Here is a 24,419-nt window from a genome sequence, read left to right on the forward strand (position 1 = left end):
TGTGTGTGTGTGTGTGTGTTTGAGAGAGAGAGAAAGAAAGAGAAAGAGAAAGAGAGAGAGAGCATACTAGTGAAGAATACAGAATAAGAGTTGCCAGAGAGCTCTGAATCTGGTCCTAGAATTGAAGGCAGAACTTTGAGACCTTTATTAAAGGTTGCAGGGAGGACAGACGAAGCAGGAGGTAATTAGTGTGTTCTCTCTTTGGTTGTAAGTTTGCTGATGAATTTGATGGACCAGGAGCCCATGCAGGGGTGTGAGGAGGTGAGAGCAGATGGAGCCAATGCGAGCCACACTTTCAAGCGTGGCTGGTGGTCAGAGGAAAGCACCACTGAAAGAGGGTGTGTGGCTGTGGGAGAGCTAAGTGACCATGAAACGTTTGAAGCCAGAGAAGATCCAGAACAGGGTAGGGAGCTAGGCACTGAGTTTTAAAAAAAGAAAGCTGCATTTATTCATCAGATTTTGTCAAAATTTCCTGTGTCCAATACAGGGCCATAAGCTAAGTGCAAGCCCAGGATACAGAAGCTGTGAGTGTACCTAACTCTCTTCCATCTCCTTGGGATATGGCTACCTCTGAGGTATAGCTAAGGGGAGAGGACTCTGCCTCTTTGTGGCTGAGATACTCTCCTAAGACTTGTTCTGTAATCCCAGCTACTCAGGAGAATGAGCTCTGAGGATTGTTGTTCAAAGCCAGCCTGTGCAGATAAATCGGAGACACTGTCATCTCCAATTAACTACCCAAAAGCAGGAAGTGAAGCTGTGGCTCAAGTGGTAGAGTGTCAGTGTGGAGCACAAAGCTAAAGGACAGTGCCCACATTGTAAATTCAAGCCTGAGTTCCAACACACACACACACACACACACACACACACACACACACACACACACACACACACACACACACACACACTTTTGGGGTCAGTAGCACAGCCTGGTGATGACTGAGCCTAGGACTCAGTTGGACCCAACTTCAAAGATGCTCCCAAGTAAGCCAAACTGGCTTACCAAGCTGGCGACACCAACCTATTCCCTATTGACTTCTGGCTTCTGTTGATACAGATGCTTTTTCCTTTCAAAGTCAGAATGGTATTTTGGGAAGATCATGGGGTTGATAACAGAACGTTTGTTTCAGTTTCATGCTTTGGTTGAAAATGATGTTTTATGCAGATGCTACAGAGCACACAATGTGTCTGGACTGAAATGTGGTTGGTTGTGAGGACAAGGAGGGCATCTGCCAAAGAAAACACTCATTGTAGTGAGCTAGACACCAGTGAGCCACTGGGCAGCCGTGCTCCTGTGGGCAAATGGAGGTCCACATGCCTGCTCGGAGATCAGAGCATTGTACTGAAGCAGAAGAGGAGGCTGGGATTAGCCAGGCGCAGAAGACATGGGAGAAGAAAAATTCCTAACTGGGGAAAATGGTCTGTGTGGAGTTTGTGCAGTTGGTGATGAATGACTCTGCTACTTTCAGGAAACTCATGCTTAGATCGTGCTGGTTCATTTCCTGGTTAAGTAATACAGGGCCATCGGGTCTGCTCTTCTGTCTCACTGTGAGGAGGAGGACACGCATCTGGGCTGCTGCTGTTAGAATTCTGGATTCCTCACCCAAGGACCATCATAGGGAGGTTTGGAGTGCAGGGAAGGCAAGGCAGAAACAAAATCAAGAAGCTACTAGCTCAGGAGCTCCAGGTGCTGGCAATGGAAATGGAGAATGGAAATGGAGAAAGGACCCATTTGCAGAAGAACAAATGCAGCAGTGGTACTCATTAGATACTATTTGAAAAATGAACTATATAACTTGTGGGTGAGATGGGAGGGAAAAACTGGGGGAGAACACGGAAAGGGGTGATGTCCAAAAGGAGATGTACTCGGGGTGACATTGTCCAAAAAGAAATGTACTCTTTACCTGAATTATGTAACTGTAACCCCTCTGTACATCACCTTTATGATAACAATAAATATTACATAAAGAAGAACAAATGGTTTGGAGATTCCTGCAAAGGGATAAGAGCAGAGAGAAGGGTCTAGAAAGCCAAGGAGGAGAGAAACCCACAAAGCAGTGAGCTGGAGTGAATACCATCAACTTGCTTCAAGGTATTTAGGAAGAAAATGTTTGATTTAGCTCGAACTTGGATGTAACTTGAACTTCCCTTTGATAAATGCTCTTTTCCATCTGCTTAATTGGGTGAAGGTTATGTTGAACAGAAAAGATCTCATTTGTGACTGCTTGGAGCATTCTTGCTAAATTGTCGATGTTGATTTTTTTTTTTTTTTTACTGACAGTGTTAGAACCAGTTCAGTTTATTTCACTTTTTTATTACTAGTTTATGCATATAAACTTTTTATTTTGAAGTTTCGAGTGTTCTGTTTTGTGTAACATAAAAGGCAACATTGGTGGGCTTTTCTCCATTGGATGGGCGCCTCTTGTGTGAAGGTTTGCTAGCAATTATTTGCAGTGGGAGCATGTGGAAATTTGGCTTGATGGATGCACGTTTGAATTCTGAAAGATATGAAGGATGCTGTGAAAAGGTAATAATGCTGTGTTCCTTAGGAAACAGGATTGCCCAAAAGAGCATAGCCAATACCTAGTACGAAATCGTTCTTGACCTGCTTGGTTTGGACAGAGCCTGGCAGGTACTGAGAATCAATAGACAATCTCAGGCTCTGCGGGAGGCGGTAGCCGCTTCACCCTGCACGGGCTGTGAGCGCCTTGGAATTCAAGATTTCCTTAGCAACGGGACTTCGTGCCTAGTTAGCATTAATACCATCAAAGAAGAAACTTGGGAGCTTTAAAACAATGTCGTCTTCGTGTTTCTTTCTCTCTGGGGTCAAAAAATACTGTGTTTCAGCCAGCATCCCTCTGATTATGTCCATCAACAAGACTGATGTGTGGTTGCTATGGGAACATACATAATCAAACATTTTGGGAATTAGTAGATTTGAGTGGATCGTGAAGAATGTCCTATGACATGCCATTCATTTATGTTTATTAGGTTGTCTCCTGTTTTTATTTATTTATAAATAATCTATTTACTTATTGTGCCAGGGACTGGGTGCTAGCCTTTAGCTTTTTCACACAAAGCTGGCACTTGTACCATTTGAGCCACAGCTCTGCTTCTGGAAGAAAAAAAATATATATTCCTAGACTTTTCCTGCCCAGACTGGCCTCTAACTGTGATCCTTAGATCTCAGCCTCCTGAGTAGCTAGGATTATATGCATTCAGTCACTGGTACCCAGTAACAATTTGCTTTTAATTTTAACAGTCTTTATTTTCCCACTCTAGGATATTGTTTCAGTAGGTTGCTTCTAGGTTTTTCCAAATTTTACCTAAACAACCTGAGCCCCATCTGGCTTGCACTGGTCATCTCTTCCGTAATGTGGATGAGGCTTCTTCCTGTCCCTTCCTAGGAGTCCCAGGGAGTCTGGAGCTCTGTCTTCTTTATTGGATCTACACTATTTTTTCCTTCTAGCTTCCCCTTTTCATACCCTGACATTTTGATTCCCTTCCCACTAGTGTTACACTGATCATCATCTGAGAATGAGTGTTTTATGTCCATTTTTTGGGGGGGTCAGGTGTGGGGCTTGAACTCTAGGCCTGGGCACTGTCTCTCAGCTCTTCAGCTCAAGGCGAGTGCTCTACCACTTGAGCCACAGTGCTACTTCCGGCTTTTTCTGGTGGCTAATTGGAGATAAGAGTCTCATGGACTTTCCTATCCTGGCTGGCTTTTGAACCATGATCCTCAGATTTGAGCCTCCTGAGTAGCTAGGATTATAGGCGGGCACTGGCTTCATGCCCACTCTTGGGGAAGGATGCCACCAAGATTTTCCTGCATACACTCTGCATTCCCTACCTGTCATGGTATTCAAGCTGCCATCGGACCATTTTTGTCCTCCATGGTGGTTGCTGTGTGCTGCCTGATAAGATCTTCAGCAGCAGTGCGATCTTCCTTGTTCAGCAGAAGTTGCCACCTGCATTGCAATTGTGTAGAATTCCAAGTAACTCAAGTCCCACGAAGTCTCTTCAGAATGCTTGGATATTGGTCCTGGAGCCATGTATTTTGCATCCCACTAGCACCTTAAACCCAGCCCCCGACTGGCCATTTTGAACACCTCCACTCTCGTCACCCTGACCCAATTTATCTTCGTTTTTCTACCTGGACTGTTATTTATTTTATTTTATTTTTATTTTTGTGACTGTCCTGGAGCTTGAACTCAGGGCCTGAGCCCTATCTCTGAGTTTCTTTAGCACTTGAGCCTCTGCTCTGTTTCCAGCTTTTTTTTTTTTTTTGTGGTTATTTGGCAATAAGAGTCTCATGGACTTTTCTGCCTGGGTTAGCTTCGAACTTCAATCCTCAGATCTCAGCCTCTTGATTAGCTAGGATTACCGTTGTGACCCTCTGGTTGGTACCTAGCCTACTTGGAGTTTGAGTCAGCTTCCTAATGGAACTTTTCATTTAGGGACCTGTCCCCTCCCACACCAGTAGCGACTGTGCTAGCATGTTAGGCCCTCTGGTTGCCAAGTGCTCACTGGCTTTCCCATCACTCAGAGTAAAAACCAGGATGCCTAGGAGGGGATTATCCTCTTGAACACGTGAAGGACACATATATGGAGTACTCACTGTCTGCCCTGCTCAGGTCTTTGCTCAAATGCTACTTTTTCAGGTTCCCCCAAATCATGATCTTCCATTTTTTCCCTTCCCTATTTCAATTTTTCCCCAGCGGCTCTTAAAATGTTCTTACCTACCATACATTTTGCTTATCTTATTATTGTCTATTTCTGACACCGAGATGTAAGCTGTACGAGAGCAAGATGTTTTGTCCATTGTGGGCACTGCCTCTGCTTATGGCTCACACTTGTAATCTTAGCTACTCAGGAGGCTGAGAGCTCAAGATCTCAGTTCAAAGCCAGCCTGGGAAGAAAAGTCATCAAGGCTTTAATCTATAGTTAACTAGCAAAAGAAAAGAAGCATGGAGGTGGAGCTGTGGCTCAAGTGGTAGCGTCTTTGCCTTGAGCAAATGAAGCTCAAGGACAGCACACAGCCATGAGTTCAAATCCCAGGACTGGTATGCATGTGCAAACACACACACACCAAAACAAAAAGGCACAAGTAGAGGCATGGCTCAAGTAGTAGAGAGCCAGCCCTGAGCAAAATAGCTGAGAGAGAACACGAGACCCCAAGTTCAACGTTTAGCACCAGCACACACCCCAACAATACCTACTATGTGATAGTTGCTAATAAATACTTACTGAATAATTAAATTGAACATTGCTATCCTGCTTGCATATTTTCCATGCGTATCTTCCTTTTAGAAATAGCCATTCTGTGCCTATTCAATGATTAACATGTTAATCATTCTACCATGTTAATCATTCTAAGGTGAATAAGAAACAGGCCTTGTCTTCAGGGATTGTGGACAAGTCCTTGATGACTTGTCAGGTAGTTACACTACCTGGTAGTAAGTATTGAGATGGGGAAAATGCAGGTGGCTTGGGGAAGAAGGGAGCCTCTATAAAATGTAGCCACCTTGTCCAGCCCTGACCATCATTCTCTCCTATCTCAGCTTAGATGAGGCAAGAGGATGTTCCAAGGTCATCCGAACTGCAAGTTAGGAAGTTAAAGACAGGCTCAATTTTGACCTAAAGCCTGAGCTATAGTATGTTCCCATTGTCTCTCTACTGTTTTTCTCTGTCCAAACACCTATTTATGGCTTTTCTAGTAGTTGAGAAGCTGGTGAGAACATGTGCCTCTGAGGCATTTAAACTTAAAAAGGAAAAAAAAATGATTGTAAAAATTGATGTAAATATTTTCACCCGTCAGACATTCTGAAGTGGTATGACACCGCCAGCCTTGAATGAGCTTTGCAGGGATTTATTCCTCAAGGGTCCCCTTCTTTATGAAGTCTTCTGTGACCACTCAGACACCTGTAGACACACTTTATGTTCTGTTTTCAGTGCAACCAGCGTCCTTGCCCGTGTCTCACGGATAATTGTGTGTTAGATAAGTGAATGTTTATTTCGATAACTCTTCATTAGGTAGGAGGAAGTGCTGAAGGAGAGTGATCTTGACTTACTGAGAATGCTCTGGCAAGAATCTATACCTTGATTAAGCTATTCCATGGAAAATAGGTACCGTAGTGTGAAGCAGTAGCCTCTCTTAATCTCTAGCTGTATCATTTCCTTTGTTAGAGAACAAAGAAAACCTGAGTTGTGTTTGTGAGCCCTCTGCTCAGATCTAAACAGTGACAGGATATAGAAAATGTTTTCCAGTGTTGCAATGCAGCTGGAAAATGTTAAAGAATCATGATTCATAATTAGGTAGGATCCATAGGTTGCTTTATAATTTACCAAATGCTTTCACATACGTTATTTACTTTTTACAAAATTTAATGAGGTACAGAGGTATGATCCCATATTATAGATTCATAGTATTGATAATCCCATATTATGGATGAAGTGTCTTTGGAATGGCTATGATAACTTTGAACTTGAGTGGGTCACATAGTTAAACTGGAGTCCACATGGAAAACTAAGTTCTTCTGACTCTTAATTCTTCTACAACATTCTTTCCAGAATTTTTATGACATTAACATAATGTAATAGTTGGGACATAAATCAGTTGTATATGCTCTTTTTTTAATGGTGGTACCAGGGCGTGAACTTCAGATCTCATGCTTTTGCCTTCATTTTTCATTCAATGCTGGTGCTCTACCAATTGAGCCACACCTCCACTTCGAGGGTTGGTGGTAAATAAGAGGCAATAGTCTCTCAGATTTGTCAGCCAAGGCTGGATTCAAACTTTGCCCCTCAGATCTCAGCCTTCTGAGAACCTAAGATTATAAGCATGAACTACCACCATACTGCTTATATTTCTTTCTACTGCAACAAGTTTTGGCTTAGATTAGAAAAGGCTTAAAATGTATGATAGCTACATTATGTATTTATATCTATCTTTGTGAACAACTTGAAGTACTTTAGAATAATTTTATACCAAATCTAGATGGACACAACAGTTTTTATAATTTCTCAAAATAGTTTGAGGTTCATATAAGTTTCTACTTTATATATCATGACCTATCAAAGATTTGTGGTTAGACTCAGAATTAAACCCTCCCTCTCATGCCAGTTGCCAGCCAAGATATTAATTTGAGATGTACATATGACAGAATGTAGATGTAATCTGTGCCGTTGACTGCCAGTCATATAAAGTAGCATATATTAATATGAAAAAGACAGGTACGTAAAAATATCAGTGAACTTTTGACTTAAAGTTAATACAGCCAGGCTGTAGTGCCAGCCCAGAACAGGTAGGGAGTCATGTTTCACTCCGGTGTATTTTAATCGTTTCCTGCCGCATTACCAATTTCATTGATTATGGCTCTCATTTTTCCATTGCACTTCATCCAAGTTGCCAGACAATTCAAAGTGGTTAGATGATTGATCTGGGTATATTTTTTGATTGATTGCATTTATCACCAACCACAATGGAGGAAAAAAGTTGTCATAAAGATCTCGATTAAATAATATACAGGCTACCCCGGACAAGCATTTCATAGCTGAATTTTGGATGAATACACTGGGTTGCAGTTTTTCATTTCCTATTGATTGGATGACCTAGCGATTGCAGATAGGAGCTGAAAATAGTTCCCTAGAGAAATTCCATCGTTACAGTGTCTGCACAGCTATGAAGACAGTGCAAGTGAAGCAAGGGAGAGTGTTGGGCTGCTTTGTGAAGGAATTATTGATCTGAACTCTGGAATTTGGTCAAGATCACTTTTTGGAGACCATCAGAGCCTCTTCTCATATAGAAAATAACATACACTGAAACAAGCTACAGATCATTGCAAATACTAACAGCTGCTTAATTAGACTTCTTCCTTGAGTAAGGGCTGAACTAGATTTCTTCTTTTTTGGGGGGGAGGGCGTTCTTTTCAAAGTTAAAAGGGAAGCATTGAGCTCAGGCTCTTTGTCAGTCTCTGTTCCTTTTTTTAGCAAAGCTCTTCTCATCTAGGGGAATAATCCAAAATATGGAAAGATTAGCTACATGAAGATGTAGGAAACAACACTTGATAGAATTTTTGTAGGTTTTGGAAGTTTAGCTTATTTCAGCAAAATAAAAATTGCTTTGATATGGTGATACATGAAATGTTGTTTTATGTATATGAAATTACAGTAAACTTACTATTATATTTTTGACATAAGTATGCATATGAGAAGGTACTTATGGGTTGGTCTTCTTACTAATTACATTTTATAATGTAATATGAAGTAGAAGCAGATGTTAATATGGAAAATGACAGCTTCTTCTAAAAATACCACATGAACTTTTGACTTAATATAATAAGCCAACAGAAAGAGTAATGAATAGATAGGAAGTCATGCTTCGTATCTGCTCCTTTCAATCACTTAAGCTAAGCCAAGTTTCAGCAGTAATAAGGAACTTGTTACAACCATACAGGCAAGATGGATACCAGTAGCTCTAAACAGGTACTACTAAGTAACTCCAGCCCATAATCCAAGCTACTCAGGAGGCTGAGATCTGAGGCTTACAGTTTGAAGTCAGCCCAGGCAGGAAAGTCTGTGAGACTGTTATCTCTAAATAACTGGCAAAATAGCCAGCAGTGCTTTTGTGACTTAGGTGGTAGAGTGCTATTAAGTGAAAAAGGTAAGGGACAGTCCCTGATCTCCAAGTTCAAGCTCCAGTACCAGCACACACATACACACCACTACCACCACCACCACCAACAACAAATAACCAAATCCAACCAAACCAAACCAAACCACCCATACATAGCTAATCCTTGACAAAAGCTCTATCAGATCTCATGGTTGACTTTAACGTAACATCGGACCTTGTACATTCCACCAAACCTGTCATATTTCTTATTTATCAAATAAAAAATCCATTTTATGAGGGAAATCCAAAATTTGGGGGAAATCCAAAATGGTACCACTGATTTACCTAATTTGTTAATTTTTCCTTATCATTCTACTTTGGATCCTTCTTCATTGACTCTTCCCTTCCCTTTCCTGTTTGTTTTCCTTTCCACACTTGCAGATGCCAACTAGAGAGAATTAGATTTCTATTGAGACAAGGTTTGATGGGTAACAGAACCACCACCTCATTCTTCCTCTCTTACAGATCCCCACTGGCCTTCTTTCAGCCCCAGCCACTCCCTCTGTGAGGCCTTCTACTTGTTTTGGGCTGTTGGTGTTGGTGAAGACTGCTGGGAGATAACCCAGGGCCCCTCTGTACCCTCTTTGGGTGTGACACACATTAAGTCTCATATTATTGAATCCTACCCTTTGGATCGCATTTTATGAATTGTCTTCCTGGAGGGTGATGGCTGTGTGAAGAACAAATGTCAACTGTTTCTGGGACGATTCATTCTAATTTGGCCTTTTAAACACTTTAAGCAGAGAGACTGTTTCCCTGGCCTCCCAAGGCTGGGGAGTAGAGGTGTAAGATGGTAGTGTTTATCTCATGTTTTTAATTAACATGTTTGTTTTTAGGGTGTCTTTTCGACTCTGACATTTCTCCCTCTGGAATCAGCAAGTTTTTGAATCATTGGTTCTCTTGCTAGGAAGAGCATCTTTTCCCAAAGGCTCTGGAGTTCAGAAGAGACTCCAGAGATCAGAAAAGATGTTAATTAGGAGAAGTAAATAAATGGCCTGTTTATCCCTATGTGCATTTTAATGATGTCCTTTCTTCTTCCTCTTCTTTTTGTAAATTAAGAAGCAGAAAATGTGTCCTTGCTTAAATGTAGTATAAAGTTTCCCATAGTCCTTCGGGTGTGGGTGTATTTTCCCTGCTGAAAATATGCTCAAAAGAACTTTATCTCTTAAGACTGTCCCTCTTCGCTTTTATTGCTTTTTATTGTCACCACAGGTCCCAGTAGAAAAGTGGTATCTGAGTAAGAATAATATTTTGTAAGTCTGTTAGAATAACTATACATATTCATTTTCAAAAATCACAGAGGCCTGGAATTACAGAAACAGAGGCCTGGGAATTGCTCATCATTTGAATACAACTCTCTTTTTAAAATGTGAAAGTAGAAAAATGTAGAGTGACAGAGCAAGAGGGAACTTTTAAGAAGGGCTTTCCCATTCTTATCTTCCAGCAGCCTCACACTTAAGAAGTTCAAGTGAATGAGACACTGGCCTGCATTGGCAGCCATTACAATTATTCTCAAGACATTGGCTGGTAACTTCCTTTCAAAATGCTGGAAGTCAAGCTAGTGAAGCTTTCTGGTTTGACGTAATCTTTTGCAGCAGCCTAGCCTATCGAGAGAAGCTAGCTAGAAGAGCGAGGATGGCAGGCAGGAGCCTGCCGTTACACCCTGCCGTTCAGTCAAGATTTGTGGGAAGTTGTGCATATATGCATATAGTTCAGTGGCCCAGAGCCTGCCAGAGGTTCTACAAGGCCCTGCAATCTATCTCTATCACAGCAAAACCAAACAACAGGAAGCAAAATGGTGATTTTTGTCAACTGTCTCTTGCTTCATGACCCTGGATATTTACCTTAAGGATGCATTTCTCATCTCTTTAAAGTTGGGACACTGTTTTTGATAACTTAGTGAGGTATTTTTGCTTTAAAGATACTTAGAATAGACTTAGAATAGCATTGTTTGGTTAGAGGTATGATTTCTAAAAGTAGGAAGTGCTCTGCACATCTGGAGAGGATAGAACAATAAGTGAGAGGAGATTGACTCTCAAGATGTCAGGATATCACTTCTGTAATCCTGGCTCCTTGGGAGGCAGAGAATGGGAAAATTGTGACTTGAGACCAGGAAAAATGTTGGTAAGTCCCTGTCTCAACAACAAATGGGAACTGGTGGGAAGTGTTATTAAGAATTAGGATCATATACAGGTGGACCCATTGCAACAATGAGATGTACAAGTTGTTATGTCGAAAATGAACTTTACAACTTTGGTGTGTGGTGGGGGGGGAGAGGATGGGATGGGAAGGGGAAACAAAGGAGGAGGCTACAATGCTTGATAAGAAACGCACTCATTATCTTGCCCATGTAATTATAACCCCTCTGTTCAGTATTTTCACAATAAAAAAATTAGAATTAAAAAAAAAGAATTAGGATCATAGCTGAGAGCTGGTGGCTCACACCTGTGATGCTAGGTACTCAGGAGGCTGAGATCTGAGGATCTCAGTTCAAAGCTAACCTGGGCAGGAAAGTCTGTGAGATTCTTATCTTCAATTAATCACTAGAAAACCAGAAGTGGAGCTGTAGCTCAAAGTAGTAGAGTGCTAGCCTTGAGCACAAAGAGGCTCAGGGACTATGCCTAGGCCCTGAGTTGAAGTCCCATGACTGATAAAATAAAAAAAAAAAAATCAAAGAACTTAACATACGTGCTTGCATGGAACTTCAGACTTAACTCTGAAGTTCTTGAGAGGTAATAAGATAAAAAAGAAGATATGACTGGCTGTGTTACCATTATCTAAAAGAGGAAAGTAAATTGGTGCCTTAGAAGTTAATTTTTCCTACTACTGATTTTTTTTTAACAGATACAAATCACATGGGACCAAAGATGATGAGTACTGTTTAATGGGAAATTCTTTCCACAAAGTTTTCTGAAAAAAAAAAAGAACAATTTATGAGGGGTGGGAATCTAAAGATAACAGTTAAATATCAATTTAGCAAAGGAATAAATGGACTTTTTCCATGTCCTTCATGTAGTCTTACTTATCTAAAGTATAGGTGAAATATACTCTTACAGGGTTTAGGCACATTCTATCACTTCTTTTTTTAATTGTGAAAATACTGTACAGAGGGGTTACAATTACATGGTCAAGATAATGAGTACATTTCTTATCAAGCGTTGTAGCCTCCTTTGTTTCCCCTTACCACCCCATACTTTCCCCATCCCCCCACCCAACCCTCCTCCCCCCCACCAAAGTTCTAAAGTTTGCTTTTGACATAACGACTTGTACATCTCATTGTTGCAATGGGTCCACCTGTATCCCTATATAAACGATTTGTTTTTCCCCTTCCCCTCCACAAATTATAACAACATCAAATACAGTGAAAGCAGGGGTTATACTGTGGGGGAGGGACATACAAAGCAACAAAGAAATCATCTTACAAATGTGTTAGAAACAATTGCATGAAAGAAAAACCATCTGAATACATATCTTAAGGCTCATTTCACTTAACATCATCTTATCTGACTGTTTCTGCTTGTCTCAGACATATAGTAGTGATTGCGAATAAGGGAAACCATGGGACCTATGTTTCTTTGGGCCTGGCTTGCTTCACTTAATCTAATTTTTTCCAAGTCTTTCCATTTATCACTTTTTTTTTAAAGTCACTTTCTCAGTCAGAATTTGAGATCTAGGGGACAGATTCTATTTGGCAAAAAGTGTTAAAGGTAATAATAATTCTAGGTTGGGAGTTTTACCATAACTAGTATGTTTTAGAAATCAGCTAGGAAGTTAACAAAGTCAGTATCCTGTCAGGAAAACATAAAGTAGTTTTTATGCAATCATTCTTAAAGCTCTTAGTTAGTTACAGGTTATCTTGGGGGTCTTTTGCTGTTGGTAAGGAAGAGGAAGATTGGGGGTGTGAGATTAAGCAACTCAACATTACTTATATTAAAAAATACTATCTTAAAGTTACATAGTGCAAGGGGGTTTTAATTCAACATATTATTTATGAGTACAATACATCCTGATGAACATCATCCCTTCCATTGTTCTTCTTGATCACTCCCAGCTACACCCATCCCTTAAATTACCTAGGTCTATTTTCACATATTTACATAGAATATTATGATTATTTTTGCTTAATCTTCCTCTCCATTTGTCTGCTGACCCTCCCTTTGACACCCCTTCCCCCAGTACGTTTTAGCTTCCTGGCATTCCTGGCATTCTGTTATTGTGTTAAACTGTAAGTTAGTAGTTCAGAGGAGTTACATTGTTGAAATCCTCACTACATATGCTATACATCAGTCAATTTGTTTGTGTGCGCATCTGTACATGTTGGAAGTTTTTAAACCACTTTCACAGTGAAAGAGGCTGTTTTGTTTAAAATTATTTGGTAGCTCCTCTCATACCACATAGCTGTGATAATTTTGGTAGCATTACTTCTAATTGCAAGAAAAATTCACCAGGACCTCATATGGATTGGTTTATTTTAACAGTTGTTGTTGTGAAGATCTGACTAAATGAATTAGTTGTACAAATGTACTTCCATAGAGGATCATGGAAATTGGTAAAAAAAAAAAATGAACAGAGAAATGTCAATTGCCTTTCGAAGGAAAATTTCCACAGACACTGATTTTTAGCTCTAAAGTAATTACTACTAATCCACAATTCATTAGGTATGCTTTTTTAACTTAGGAAACATAACATATTATATCTCAAGAGCAATAAAAATAACACTTTTTATCAGCACATGGAAGACTAATTATATTCCTAATTTCTGTGGGAATGAGGAATGCTTCTTCATTTATTTATGATAAAATGAAGAAGACACTAAAGCACAGTCATATTCTACACACATAGAAATCATTTGTTGTGTTTTGATAAAACTTGATTATTCCAAGGTATAAATATGAAAGTGCTTCAGAAATAACCAACAGTTACGTATCCATATTGACATCAAGCAGTTTAGGTCACTAGAGCCAAAGAGAACTCAAGATTGATCAAAAGCTACCTACAATCTATTTTGAATGGAAAACTGGCAGAAACATGGAGTTGGAACTTGCTCTCATGCCTCCTCTGCAATTGGAACAGAGAGAGTTTTACCGGATCTTAGGTCTGAGATTTGTCCTCTACTCTTCATCAGCCTTTCGGAATGTGTTTGCCATTCATGCATTAATAAAGCAAGAGCATGAAAATAGTTAATATTGGAGTCATCAGCAAAAAAAGGCACTTTTGTAGGCTAACTTTAGGTATTATCTTCCCCAAATCTTCAGTAAGCTGCTACAAGTATCTCAGTGTTAAGAGGAGGGGAGGTGGGGAAAAGGCCGAACAAATTAATAAACTACATTTACCATTGACCAGTTGAAGTAACTAATAAATGTGTGTGTGAGTGTGTGTGCATGTGTGTGTGTGTGTGTATACATCAAACATATAAGATTATGGAAACCCCCTAAAATTAATTCCTAGTTATTTTTAATATTTAAGTAATGAATTTCACTTGGATTTTTTGTCCACTAAGGAATATACCTCTGATCTCTCTCTCTCTCTCTCTCTCTCTCTCTCTCTCTCTCTCTCTCTCTCTTGCTCTCTGCCCCACTGTCTCTTAATTGGGATTAGATTTAAGTACTGTTTTGTAACTATTGCTTTTATTTAACTTTTAATCTTGAGCATTTTGTCATGTCACATCTTATTTGAAAATGTTCTTATTTCTGGCTGAAATTATTTTATCTTAACGTTGCACTATAATATATTGTTTCTGACTTATTCTTATTTTGAGTTATTTCTAATTTTGTCATAAAATGTGATGTACCTTTTTGTTCTTCAGTATCTGACCCCTAATTTCTTGAGGATGTATTCGTGGAAATGGAGTTGTTGAATTAACATTTCAAGGCTTGGGTGTGTATATTCGAATTGTCCTTCGCAAAAGCATAATAATTTAATATACAACCAACAATGTGCTAGATTATCCCAAATGTTTTGTTTCTATGACAATAGCACCTGAAATAGAAGGGAAAAATGTGTGTGTGTGTGTGTGTGTGTGTGTGATTTCTTCCAGACTTATATATTGCTATGTGTGGAAAGTTAGTTGAAAATAATTCCCTCATTGAGATGCCCTTTGCTTTGTTGTCTTTGGAGAAATTATGAGATCTTCTATGCTTATCTCTTCCTGCTTTTCCAAAGCCATCAGTGGTGTCTGGGGGTTAACACAAAAGCACACACAGCAGGTGAAAGGGGCTGAGCACCTCCCTGGGGCCCAGGGGTGCCATTTGGGCAGAGCACTGGAGGAGGGGCCAGGGCAGGCCTCCCGCTGGAATGGACATTTCAAACAGATGGGGTGGGAAGCTTGATGTCTAAGAACCGTTTTGAGCTGTGGGGGAAGCAGGGGTGGGGGTCACCGCTTTGCTTCATTGCAGAAGATAAATCAGGATGTTTGCAGGAAGGTTGGGTCTGTCACCCTGGCATCGTTCTTTATTGAGAAGATGGATAGGTGCTTGCGGGAGCTCACCCTCAGGGAGGCCCAGTGTCTGGAGAGAAGTTGTAGGCTCCATGAGTTCCCATGAGGGTTGGGTTGGGATGTGGTAGGAGGGCACACTCTTCGCTGGATGCTTCAGGTGTGGTGCTCATTCATGAAAGTCCTCTGAGCTAGAATACCCTTCTGGATTCCTCCACTGAAAGTGATTGTATCCCAAGGGAAGATGGTAACACCCCAAGATGGTAAGGGGGTTAGATTATAATCTTTAAGTTATCAAATCTGAAGCTGAATCTTTCCATCCCTCCTAGGTTTGATTTCTTTTTCTTTCTTTTTCTTTTTTTTTGTACTGGGGCTTGAGTTCCGAGCTCACATTCTTGGTGAGCTTTCTTACTTTCTACTCAAGTGTTCTACCACTGGAGCCACACTTCCACTTCCAGCTTTTTGATGATTAACTATAGATAAAAGTCTCTTGGATTTGTCTGCCTGGGGCTGGTTTTGAACCATAATCCTCTGATATCAGTCTCTGGAGTAGCTAGGATTATAGGTACGAGCTCCGGCACTAGGAAATAGCTTAGCAAAGGTAATTGTGCAGACAATTAAAAAGAAGTTGTGTGTCATGCATAGAGACAAAATTTGAAAGCACTCTTGATTTTTAATGGGCAAATAACATAAAATGTCATCCCTAATAGTATCAAGAATTTTCTGGAGCATACATATTTGGTGTTCCCTTTAATTAAGGGAAAATTACTCTGATCCGCCTTTGGAAGTAGATAGAAAAGGAGAGGAAAATGCACTTAAATTGCAACATGAGAAGTTTGGATTGGACAGCAGACATACTATTTCAGTAGGATTGTTTATCACTAAAAAGGGTTATTACAAAAGATCTAATTCTCCACAAAGAGGGGGAGGAGAAGGTGTGAACACTCCTGGCTGTGAATGCATTGTGCTCAGCCTCTCCTAAAGTTGTTGGCAAAGGTGTATGAGCAAGGATGGCTAAGTCATAGCTCCCCAATTGTGTAGAACTTTTTTAGAATGTAAGTGTGATAGCAAAGAATCACTCATATCCAAAACAAAAACAAAACAACAACAGCAACAACAACAACAACAAATTCAAACTAAGAAAAACAAGACATCTTAGAGAGTGGAAGAAGAGCAAGTGTTAATGTACATCAAAATAGGAAAGAGCCACATGTGGAACTGTCTAAGACAAGTAAAAACACACTGTGTATGAAGCAACGAGGGAGGATCAAAATGGGAGATTGCTGTGTTTATAGGAAGCACTGTGTGATTGTGGAAATGTTTGAGTCTGTGGCTAGAAAATACGAATGAAATGCAAATATCACTTGTATTTAAAACATTGCACATTGCTATCTGAAAGCGTATGCTAGAGTGATAGTCTTTTAATTGACTGAGATGTTTATGTGCCTTCAGACTGAAAGATAAAATCAATGGTCTCCAAAAATTGATTCCCACATCATGATTTCTTGAAAATTACTGAGATGTGACGGTGATAAATTTGTGTTATGATGTTTCCAGTGCATCTGGTTATAATTAAACAAATGTTGAGTAAGTAACTACTCTGAACCAAAAGCAGACGCTACAAAGTATTTTAACAAGGTGTGATATGGCATATATATATATATATATATATATATATATATATATATATATATATATATACACATACAGATATATACACATGTATCTGTTTATATACCCATATATAGAGATATTTCTATCTATCTATATTTATATATTTATATGAAGCTTGTAATTTATACAGGGAGTTTTGAGGCTGACCAGTCCACAGGGGCAGAAAAGTTCGTGTTTGAACTAAAACAAGTCTTGAATGCTTTCCTGGACTGAGGTCATGTGGACTGAGATGAGGTTTTTGATTAGATGGATGCAGAGATACAGGGAGATTACCTTAGACATAGGAAATATAGTTGGCAGTGCATAGATGTCATTGGTGTTATTGGTGTTTTCTAATACCTACATGTGCTCGGGAAGAGGGAAGAGCCTTCACAGATCTTTAGTACATTTCTCTGGAGAGGCACAAAAAGAAAACCTACCAATTTAACAGCATAATCTTACAGAAGAGATGATTGCCATATATCTGAGATAAGTGATCAGAACACTATAGTAGAGGACTCAGGAGTGAGCAGGGTGAAGGAAAACCCTAGGTAGGTATAGCAGGAGAATTCAGAGATGGTACAGAGTGGTTGGTTGAATTTTGAGGCCATAGAAATACTGGAAAGCAGGAAAAGGATGAGGAAGCAAGTCTTGAGAATCACAGCTGGCTGTGTGCTTCTGCTCCCTTCTTTCTTCCTTCCCATCCTTTCTTCCATCCTGCCCTTCAGCAGAGCCCTTATTTGTACCTGGCTCTGTGAGAGGACAATAATAAAAGGAAATAAAAACATGGAGGAAGTATCTTTTTTTCTTTCAATGCTTACTATTCTAGTTTGGGGGACAGGATCGATCCACATATGTGAAACAGGGCACATACAGTGAAAGGTAGTGTCATCCCTCTATGATTCCGAAGGAGAAAAATGAGGGACCGAAATCCTGGCCCGCAGAAGTTGGCCTTGGGGACAAGTATGCAAAGCACCCTCTTTTAGCTATGTAACAAATGAGGTCAGATGTCTGTCTCAGGGGCTCTTGAAGCTGTTACTAGGTCTCCATATGTTGCCAACCTCATATCCACAGATCAGAGGAATATTAAATCAGTTTATGACAAGTCTTCCTGCCCTCTCCTTATTTATGGAGATTCTTTACCCTTAGGAATTACTTTTCAGTTGCTTGTCTCTTTGAAAACTTTTCGGTACTTCCAAAATATTTGTTGAACAGTTGAATAAGGTGACTTTTCCAGTTAATTAAAAGTCAAGGGGCAGGTGTGTTTACTCTGCCCATTAAAGAATTCAAAGGCAGGAAAGCATTTAGGACAAACAGAGTAAGTTTATTTGAAAATGAAAGAAAGGAGCAGAAACTCTCCCTCCAGAGAGGGGCCTAAAGAGGAGTGTAAAGGATTTCCCTTGGGAAGTAGTTGTCATCATCCCTATGGTTCTTCCCCTGGGATTTTCACTAATTGATTGATGGCTTTTTCCATTGGTGAAGTGGACACCCAGGACATTATGGGAGGAAGAAGTGTTTGAGTGGGAGTCCAGAGCACTATGGGAGCAAGAAATGTCATGATAGGACACATGTTATCTTCCATGTGTTCTCTATTTTTTTTTTTTATCCCTGTTTACCTAACAGTTCCCCTCCTCCCCGTTGTCTGTCTGTCTGTCTGTCTCTTCAAATACAGCATTGCTGGATTCAAGGAAGCCTACCTTTGCTTGGAGGGTTGCATTGGCCATGTTAATAGCCTAGGATTCAAGCTTGGGATTTTACATCTGGGAGTGGAGAGAGCTAGAATACTTAGAATACTTACCTCCTTTCTTTGAGGACCATTTGACTTCAGTAGTAACTGTTACGACATTATATACCTGGACCATACAGCTCTCAGAAATCTTAAAAAGAATCTTAAATGGGCTGGCTATTTTGCACTTCCCTTACTTCCCTTTTAATAGCACCCAGGGATAAATACCGGTATCTTTTCTTGCCATCTGTTTCCTAGTTTCTAGGTCTATTTTTATTTCACATTTCTATTCTGTTAAAAAGTCTATTTTTATCAAGAAGTACATATCGTTGGCAATATGAGGGTTTTTTTTTTTTTACCTCATCTTGTGTTTCATGAGACAAATTACTTGACCATTTTGGAAGATAGAGTGATTTGTAAAATTTGCATAGGAAAACCAAAAGCTAAGGGAAGAAAGCAGTTTGAGTATTGTTCACCAGAAGGAAGATGCTTTTTGTCCCTGTTCTTCCCAAGGTCAAGAGTGAGGACCACTTGCTAGGAAGATGCTCCACATAGCATCAGCCAGGCAGGCAGCCTTGCACTTCAGAACCTGCATCATCAGTAGGAATGGGGTGGCATTCCTGTGAGACACTTAAGCCCCCCCAATTTCTACTCTTTTGGGGCTCAGTACTCTAATTAAAATTGGTGTTTTGGAAAAAGAGAACATGAATACAGAATACAGTAATAAATTACATCCTTGCCTCAGATAGAATTAAAATGACTGCAGACTTGAAATTTCCCTGCCTCTGAAAACTTAATTTGATATTTTCTGTTACACACCAAGTAGTGATTTGCAGAGGCACAGACTGTAAGATTAATTGAGGCAGCCATCTCTTCTGGCACATCTAATCTTACATCTAATTATCTGATCATCTGAATCGCAAATACAGTAGTTAAAGGGTATTCGTTGAAAGGGCAGCCTTAAAATGTAAATATTAAAAAGGTGCTCCCTAGTTTCCAGGAGGCAGACATGCAGACTTGTAATAAGCCTCTTGGTATTTGTGGCATTGGGTCAACAGGTCACATAAAAATGTGGTTAAATTGCTCTATCACTAAAATGTGAAAGTATTTCTGAAGTCTGCACTATGCTTGTTTTGACAATTAACCTCCATTAGTATTCTAGACCACACAAGAGCAAAACTCTTAAAAGACTCTCTTTTCATGAATGTACTGTCAAATTGACTCCATCATTTAAATAAGACTGTAGTCACCATAAATGATGAGTTGATATTTATACAAAGCATAACCTTAATTAAAATATTATGAGCAATTAAACCCAGTGTTCACAGAATTATTGTACAGTTATATGGAACAGAGTAAAAACATTGCACAGGACTGTTAAGCTTTTTGTATGAATCTAATTAACTTTGACAGGCTTTGGGCTTTTCTCCCTCTTATTTTTAGAAGTGCTAGAGATAAATGCACTTGCATCTGGAAAACTTCAAACAGTTTTGATCAGCACTTCAGGTCTGATTTAAAATGTATGTTTTGAGACAGTGTCTCAAATAGAGAGTTGATAGATATGCAGTGCTCACTTCTTCAAGCAAGAAGGCAGATGTGGCTGAGAGATCAGTTCTGACTTGGATCCACCCACGGGTTTTGTTTAATGCCAGGTGATCTCTGCTGAGAACAGGGCTTTATCTGTTTGCCTCTGATTAAAAATCAGGCTCTGGAGGCTCACACCTGTAGTCCTAGATACTCAGGAAGCTGAGATCTAAAGATCCTGGTTCAGGGCAGCCTGGACAGGATAGTCTGTGAGACTCTCATCTCCCACTAACTACCAAAAAGCTGGAAGTGGATTTGTGGCTCAAGTAGTAGAGTATCAGCCTCGAGAGTAAAAAAGCTAAGAGAAAGTGCCCAGACCCTGAATGAAAGCCCAGTCCCAGCAGCGACAATAAAAACCAACAAAAACAGCAACAAAACCTAGGGTTTGTAAACTCACAATGCTGAGTCTCTGGACATTAGGGGGAACATATTTTCCCTTATCCTTGCACTTCTGCAGAACTAAGGCATCATGGGAAACCCAGGTTGCCATGGAATTCTGGAGACTTCCAGAATTTCCTAAGTGCTGAGGTGTTGAGCATCCTCTCTAAAGTCGTGCTCGAATTCACTTTCCACTGGAAAGGTTGTAGAAGAAGGAATTTTTAAGAGGTGCTTTTTTGTTGTTGGTCATGTTCCTGGGGCCTGAACTCAGAGCCTGGGTGCTGTCAAGGCTAGCGCTCTACCACTTGAGCCACAGCACCACTTCCAGCCTTTTCTGAGTAGTTTATGGGAGGTAAGACTTTCCTACCTGGGCTGGCTTTGAACCACGATCCTCAGATCTCAGCCTCCTGAATAGCTAGGATTATAGTGTGAACCACTGGCCGCTGGGTCTTGTATTACCATAGGAGTGGTTAGGTACCCAGGGAATGGGTTCCTCATGCAAACATGAGTGTGGCCTGATTTTCCTGTGTGTTTTTGCTTTCCTGCCAGGCCGTGAGGCAGCACCGGACCCTCACCAGATAGATGCCTGTACCATACACTTGGAATTCCCAGCCTCTAGAATCTTGTACCAGATAGACTTCTGTTATTTCTAATTTAATCAGTCACAGAAGTTCATTCTAGCACCAGAAAATAGACTTATGCAGGAAGGGAAGCATGAAGTCCTCCTTACAGCCATAAATCGTGACATTGAGTGTGCTGGAATTCGTCTTCTACCCTCGGTTCTGTGAAAATCCCAGTAAGCATCACATCTGAGAGGAGCACTCGAGTTCTTCTTTCTGTATTCGCAAAGCTGACAGTGACAACAAATACAGTAGCAATAGGCATAGTTTATTTAGCATCGACCAGTTAGGTGATTTTTGTATGTTTACTTTCTGCATTTATATAACCTTTGTCCCAATTCTTCTATGTAGGTACCACTCTGTCTCATGTATTGTTGAGGAGACAGGAGCTTAGAGTATTTATTGGCAATCTCAATGGCATTTACTTAGGAAGCATATATGCTAATAAAAAGTGAAGGGACCATGTACACCGACATTGCATATTGAGTAAGGTAAAAGAAAATGTGGAACATGGGCCTTTTTCTTAATAAATAAAAATATATCTGTCCATCTATCTATCTTTAATCTGTACACACACACACACACACACACACACACACACACACACACACCAGTTCCCTTTTATCTGATAGTTGGCTTTCTTGAGTTTTGTTTGCCATGGTCTAAAAAACATTAAATGAATAATTCCAGACCCAAATAAATTGATCATTTTAATACTGTGTCCTATTCTGAGTATGACAATGAAATTTCATGCCACCTCTTTCTGTCCTGTTCAGGAAACCAATCAAGCCTTTGTGCCATGTATCCACACTTTATATGCCAACTGCCTTCCAGTCACTTAGTAGATATCTCCATTATTAGATGGACTGTCTATCACATGCTGTTGGTCAACAACTCACCCTTCCACAGTGGCCTATGGCTGGGCCACAAGTCTGTCATTCACCTCCCTTTATCTCATTTCATAGGCAATACATCTCTTCACATTATCACAAGAAGGAAAAGGTTGCACACTGTACAGTGGTATGGTATTGAGATCATGTTCATGTTCATAGAACTTATTATAATGTAATTCTTTAATTACTGTTTTATTGGTATTATTGCTGTTGATTTCTTATTGTGCATAATTTGTAAATGAAACTGTCTAATGAGTTGTATGTATCGGAAAAGTAAATGCAGAGTGATTCTGTCTGCTAGGGGTCTTGGAGTACCCCACTTGGATGTGCACACATGTGTGCACTTGCAGATAAAGAGAACAAGAGTTGAATCCATGGGAAGGCAAGCAGTGGGTATATTAAGGTGGCTTAGCAGGAGTAAGAACAAAGAAAAAGATGTTCAAATGTTGTTGGAGACTGCCTTAGATTGTGTAGAATGACTTCAGGTGTTGTTCTTACATTCTTTAAATCTTCAATCCATGTGTTGCTTTGGTCATTACAAGTGTCATGAAAGGACCTGGCTTATAAATGAAATATCTGAAAACACAAATACCAGAAAGGAAAATGGTGGCAGCACAGTCTTCACAGAGGTCAGACTCAAACATATGTGCTGCTCCCTCATCTCCACCCACCCCCCAACCCCACCCCTGCCAAGATGTGTGATCTTTGCAAATGTACCTCACTATTAAAACAGGAACAGGGCCTTTGAATCTCCTGTCTTCCCTTTGATCCTGTGCATTCATAGTTAAAGATTCTTGAAACTCCATTTTCAGTCAAACTAATCGAATCATTATATAGCAGTACATTGAACACCAATATCTATATGCCCATGAGTTCTATACGTCTATGTACCAATGTGGATGTATTCTATATGACTGTGATATACATTGAGGACACCATTGTGCAGTGGAGACAGAGGAGGTGCAGAAATGAGTAAGGCACTGGCTCTATTCTTGAGCCATCATCAGTTCATAAACAGAGAGGACAGGCTAACTCTCCTACAACAGACACACAAAGCCCAGGGCTGCCCTTGTGGGTACAGTGTGAGGACATGTGTGCTAAGGAGTTTTGAGGAGTGACAGTCACGTGTCAACAGAAGTGAGAAAAATGCACGTGGGGTGGGTCATGCGAAGGAGGACTGTAAAGGAAGGAAAAGACTGAGGTTAGCCAAAGAAATTTGGTTTTCAGCAGCTAACTTCTGCTGACATTTCCGTATTCCAGTGACTGGGTCACTTATGACTGCGCAGCTCTTAACTTCTCAAAGGAAGATGGCTACATCAGTGCACTGTAAATGCATCTGCTTTTACGGCAGATCATATACATGCTAAGTATCGGAGATGATTATTTCCTAGAAGATATTCTATGATACTTGCTTCACTGTACTTTAAGAAATTTTTATTTCTAGCCAGTGATTCATCCCTGAAATCCTTCCTACTGAGGAAGCTGAGATTGGAGGATCGTGGTACGAAGCCAGCCAGGCCAGGAAAGTCCGTGAGACTCTCACCTCCAATTAACCACAGAAAAACAAACAAACAAAACAGAAGTAGAGTTGTGGTTCAAAGTAGTAGAGCTTTAATCTTGAGCAAAAGAAGCTCAGGGACAATGCCCAGGTTCTGAGTTTAAGCCCCAGGACTGGCATATATATATATATTTATATATATATATATATTATATATATATAATATATTATATATATATAATTATATATATATAATATATATTATATATATATTATATATATATATATAATCTTTAAGTAGTTGTGCAAAGAGGTTACCATAAAATTGTTTTTAATTTTAATTTTAAAACTGAGAAAAATATTCAGAGATAGTCTGACTCATATTTACGTAACTGAAGACCAAAACGTGAGACTCAAGTCTCTCTAAGGATGTTTTAAAAAGTCATTCCCCCCCCCCCAATTATATAAGTAGGAACTTTCACAAAGAAATTCTGGAAGATTAATAAAGGATGTATATGAAATGAAGACTTGTAATCCTATAAACTTTAAACACAAAAACGTGTTTAGAATTTCATTCCAAGTTTTTCTAGTGTTGTTTGTGCTGATGATCACATAGATATCATCATTTACTTGGGAATCATACTGTTGGGGTTTAGTTGTATAACTTTTAGTGAGGCTCAGTGGATAGTTAGTATTCCTCATCCTATTCTTGAGGTGTTAGTAAAGAAGAGGCATCTGTTGAACCTGTTCACCACTCTACACTGCAGGCCCCTGGGGTGGCCTTTGCTCTCTCTCTGAGGGGGAGAGAGCAGCTACTCTGTTTGGGGATGGTGAGGTGGATAGTGTGGTGGTTCTCAAATGGTTGTCTGTATAGGGTCAGAAATAGGTGATGGGAGTTAGCTGGGTGACCTGATATGGCTGGTCGGATGGTGGCCAACTGGGCAGAAGCAGAAAAAAAAATCA

The 24,419-nt window shown here is 39.9% G+C and overlaps 1 protein-coding gene across 1 annotated transcript in view; it reads left to right on the plus strand.

Annotated features, from left to right (window-relative positions):
• LOC105985557 (EGF-like and EMI domain-containing protein 1) overlaps nucleotides 1-24,419 on the plus strand; it is a 468,949-nt gene that overhangs the window by 19,738 nt on the left and 424,792 nt on the right. Inside the window, 3 exon segments of the mRNA XM_013016148.1 lie at nucleotides 213-403; nucleotides 2,503-2,524; nucleotides 2,620-2,739. Coding sequence (XP_012871602.1) covers nucleotides 213-403; nucleotides 2,503-2,524; nucleotides 2,620-2,739 — 333 coding nt within the window.

The sequence above is a fragment of the Dipodomys ordii genome, unplaced genomic scaffold (genome assembly GCF_000151885.1).
Source record: "Dipodomys ordii isolate 6190 unplaced genomic scaffold, Dord_2.0 Scaffold30, whole genome shotgun sequence".
NCBI classification, from domain to species: Eukaryota; Metazoa; Chordata; class Mammalia; order Rodentia; family Heteromyidae; genus Dipodomys; species Dipodomys ordii.